This window comes from Triticum dicoccoides, chromosome 2B (genome assembly GCF_002162155.2).
Source record: "Triticum dicoccoides isolate Atlit2015 ecotype Zavitan chromosome 2B, WEW_v2.0, whole genome shotgun sequence".
Lineage (NCBI taxonomy): Eukaryota > Viridiplantae > Streptophyta > Magnoliopsida > Poales > Poaceae > Triticum > Triticum dicoccoides.
The window spans coordinates 216,499,145-216,503,509 of NC_041383.1; the positions used below are offsets into that span (position 1 = coordinate 216,499,145).

Consider the following 4,365-nt stretch of genomic DNA (forward strand, 5'->3'; position numbering starts at 1 on the left):
CACAGATCTGACCCCCCCAAGCTTCTTTGAGGTATTCTCCCCCATTCCCTCCAATTTGTTTTTGTTTTCCCCTCTTTGGTTGGATGCATTATTCAACACTAGGTGATGTTAGATGAGTAGATGGTTTCTTATTTTTAGGAAATTTTGTGTAGTTGATAGATGATTAGGTAGGCAGTAGATGATGTGTAGTTGAACATGTAGGTAAAATCAATTCGGTTTTGTGTATATGTTGTCCATAGGAATTTTTTTTTGAATTAAGAGGGGTGATGAATATATGATTTGTGTATGTAAAATAGACTTTCGCATACTATATTTGGTTTGATAGATGATGTGTGTATGTGTAGATAATACTATATTTATGTGTGCATATGAAGAAGAGAAAAATGTGAAGTGGTATGACAATATAGTTGAATATATAGCTGGCAAATTTTTTTATGCAAAAGAGATGATGAAATTTGATTATTGTGTGTGACATGATTTGTTCAATAGAATGGCGGATGATGATTATGAAATATATTTGATGGTGAAAGTTGGTACTCTAGATGATATGTGTGCATATGTAGAAGAAAGAAATGATGTGGTTATGTTTGAGAAGAATGGTGGTGTTTTCATATGGCATAAACTTGGAGAAGGAAATTGTTTGATATTGTTCATGTATTCATAGATATTTGTGAATTTTTTTGTAGGATGGCGGATGGTGATGGACCTTGGTATGACGGATTAATCGATGAGTGGGATAAGGAGCATCGTGCTCGTGCCATTGAGAATGGACAGGTAAGAAGCAAGACTGGGTCAATTTTCGTTGTTTCTCATTTGTGTTCTTGTATTGATTATTAAAACATCACTTTATTTGCAGGTTGTAGTTGCTATGCGCATGAGGGGTCATTCCGCTGATGACTTTGATTACGACCCGCGGTATGAGCCTTACATTCGGAGATTGGGTCTTCTCCCATTCGTGTTGCAGTTTAAGCGACGCGCTCCGCCGGTGAACCACGCGGCGCTGACCGCACTTGTGGATCGTTGGAGGCCGGAGACTCACTCCTTCCACCTTCCATGTGGGGAGATGACGATGACCCTACAGGACATGGCTATGATAAGCGGCCTTCCTATAAATGGACAAGCTGTTACCGGTCGTGTCAGCGTGGGTAATTGGCGAGAACGGACTGCCGATTTAATTGGCGTTCAGCCCGAGGGCCCTCAGGAAGACAAGGCCGATACCGCGAAAGTGAGGCATTCTTGGCTAAAACTGGTCAGAGGAAACACCAACCCGTGCCCTCAAGATGCCAATGACGTGGTTGTGCAGCAGTACACGCGGGCCTATCTTTGGTATGTACTAACCAAGGTAGTCTTCTCAGATGCAACTGGGAACTCAGCCCTCTGGATGTTCTTGGAGCCACTTAATAACTGGGATACCCAGTATAGCTGGGGTTCGGCCGCACTAGCATACTTGTATCGTCAGGTAAGAGATATTTGTAACCATTTATCTTGCATTTGTCATGCGCCTCCATATGTAACATGTTTGTTTGATTGCAGCTTGACTTGGCGTGTCGGAGGAAGGGAGGTACATCCTCATTGTCTGGGTTTGTTTGGAGCCTATCCGTGTGGATGTGGGAGCGGATCCCGGTTGGACGGCCCGATTTGAAGAACCCCCTCATGGCAAACCCACGGGGTAATCATGACGGGTTGCATGATGATGATCCATATCGGCGCCCTACGCTTGCTTACTATTGGGAACAAGTGACTGTCTACACAGGAAGCTCGCATGTGCGATACAAGTGCTATATGAACGAGCTGGACACCTTGACTGCTGAGCAGGTTTTGAGTAGTGACTGTCTACACAGGAAGCTCGCATGTGCGATACAAGTGCTATATGAACGAGCTGGACACCTTGACTGCTGAGCAGGTTTTGAGTAGTTCGATGAGATAAAATTTAGTCAAGAATGAAACTTATGTAGCTAACCATGTATCTCTTTGTTTTGCAGGTACATTGGTTGCCTTATGTGGAAGATCGTGACTTTGATCTTAATGAGATGTGCACGCGTGATAGCCATCTTTGGCGGGCGAGGTGCCCAATGATATGCTTCTTCACAGTCGAGTGGCACTTTGTAGACCGTGTGGCAAGACAATTTGGAAAAAGACAAGGTATTCCAATTGAGGAGAGCAAGGAGGAAATGCTATCTCTGCATCGGTAAGCAAGCATGCCTTGAGTATGTAGTAGAGCATTGAATAAGTCAATGTTTGCTAATGCTTTGTCCCGTGCATCATTTGTAGGTTCGATCGAAGGAACAATCAGGATATATCGGATTGGGCAAACAAACACCGTGCGTGGATAGAAATTTGGAATCAAAGAGACACGTTAGTGCAATCAGAGAATAGACCTCACAATCAGTCAGCATATCAGAAGTATCAAGTGTGGTATGCGGATCGTTACCGGTTAAAGCTGAAGCCAGGTTGGACTCACGAAGAGTGGTCGGAGTTGGTGTCTGAAGACCCGGAGACTGCAGAAGGTTATCATACCTTCAACACGGCTGTGAGAGACACCAGAGGGGCTCATGTTGACTACGCACCGATGCATGACGAAATGGTAGTCTGTTTGACCTATTCTAACATACTTGCATCATGTTGTCTTCTTTCAAATACATAAGTTTGGTGTGCTCATGAATTGCAGGGCAGAGAGTTGCTTCTGTGCGTCAACGATGCCAATGTTGCACTGAGTCATCCACCTGGTGGTGCATTATCTGAGAGGACTCTTAGGAGCACGATGGAGGTTAGTCGCAATATATTATAAAAGTTTTTTTCGCGGATTAGTTATTTGCATCTCATATCATAGCATATTTTGTGTTGTCGCAGAAGTTCAAGAAGCGGTTCCATAAGATGGCAGCTATGCTTTCTTGCCATGGTGCTCAGTCCAGTGACGTGTATGCACCAGGTAGCCGCGCCGCCAGAGCTAATAAACGGCGTTATGTCCAGAACGAAGAGGACATAGAGGAGGAGGTCAATGAAGAGGAGCCAGCACATCAAGAGGAGCCAACACATCATGATGAGCATGAGTATGATGCAACACATCAAGAGGATCATGAGTATGATGTTGATGCTCCACAACCATCACAGGTTACACAACCCACACAAGGCAATGCCCGCTCTAAAAAAGGCAAAGCAATAGCTAAGACACCGGGCCAGAAAGGTAGAAAGAAGATATGGAACACTCAATTCCATAGTCCGGAGTATCCTCATCAATTTATGCCTGCGGGAATGCAAAGATATAAGTCGAACATTGATGCAGAGGCGGAGGAGGCTAGCGAAGAGGAGGAGCATGAGGCTAGCGAAGAGGAGGAGCATGAGGCTAGCGAAGAGGAGGAGCATACACTTGCAGATATCGTGAAGAGAGGAAGGAAGAAATGAGCTTGTTGTAGTTTGTTTCAATGAGCTTGTTCTAGTTTGTTTCGACGAACCTGGTGTAGTCTCTTTCCATGAACTTGTTGTCGTTTCTTTCCATGAACTTGTTGCTGTTCGAATTAAGTTGTACCGGATTCGTGAAGTTGCTATGAATGTTTGACATGAATGATGTGATTTATGTTAATTGTTGTTTCCTGTGATTTAGTCATTTATATGAATGTAGATATGAATGTTTGACATGAATGATGAAATCTGTACTTAGTCATTTATATGCACAGGGAGCCAGACGCCAGGGTCCTTGGCGTCTGGCTGTAAGTCAGGGGACCAGACGCCAGGGTCCTTGGCGTCTGGCTGTAAGTCAGGCGACCAAACGCCAGGGTCCTTGGCGTCTGGCAGTCTACTGACACCAGAAACAGGGTAAAGCAGGGGATCCAGACGCCAGGGTCCTTGGCGTCTGGTCCTGGTGCAGACAATACTTGCTTTTTCACTTGTAGTTTTGTCTTTTCACTTGTAGTTTCGAATAACATACATACATAAGCATTGCATAGTTTTTTCATAACACTATAGTTGACAAATGACAAACATAGTTCAAATTACAAACTTAGTTCATGACCACGATGGTCTACGATACAATGTCTCGAATGACATAGCAAATTACAAACATAGTTCAAATTACACAAATAGTCTCGAATGACTTAAGTAGTTCATGACCACGATGGTTGAAACGACATGAACATCACATATAACTCGGTTTCCTGTAGCAATGCAAGTCAACAACCCTTTTCCATTTCCATTCTTCCAGCATTTCTTGAATCTTGTCATCATGAGTTATGTCAACCAATTTTCTTTCCCCGGGGCCATCTGACTTCCTCCTGCTGACGTAGTACACAAAATCCTCTTCCTTTAACCCTTGCTTCAACATGAATTTAGTCTTCAACCAATCGAAAGTGAGGTCCACTTGACTAACTT

At 43.8% G+C, this 4,365-nt stretch overlaps 1 protein-coding gene across 1 annotated transcript; it reads left to right on the plus strand.

Annotated features, from left to right (window-relative positions):
* Window positions 1-2,136: 2,136 nt before the first annotated feature.
* LOC119360801 lies at window positions 2,137-3,402 on the plus strand. The gene is made up of 4 exons (XM_037626295.1): window positions 2,137-2,188; window positions 2,272-2,584; window positions 2,669-2,767; window positions 2,851-3,402. The coding sequence occupies exons 1-4, from the start codon at window positions 2,172-2,174 to the stop codon at window positions 3,400-3,402; spliced, it is 981 nt and encodes a 326-aa protein (XP_037482192.1). The 5' UTR covers window positions 2,137-2,171.
* The last annotated feature ends 963 nt before the right edge of the window (window positions 3,403-4,365 follow it).

Bases quoted from the DNA above. Each gene is read 5' to 3' on its own strand.
- LOC119360801 (XM_037626295.1), top strand. The intron at 2,585-2,668 runs GTAGTCTGTTTG...CATGAATTGCAG, and splicing joins CACCGATGCATGACGAAATG to GGCAGAGAGTTGCTTCTGTG. The intron at 2,768-2,850 runs GTTAGTCGCAAT...GTGTTGTCGCAG, and splicing joins CTCTTAGGAGCACGATGGAG to AAGTTCAAGAAGCGGTTCCA.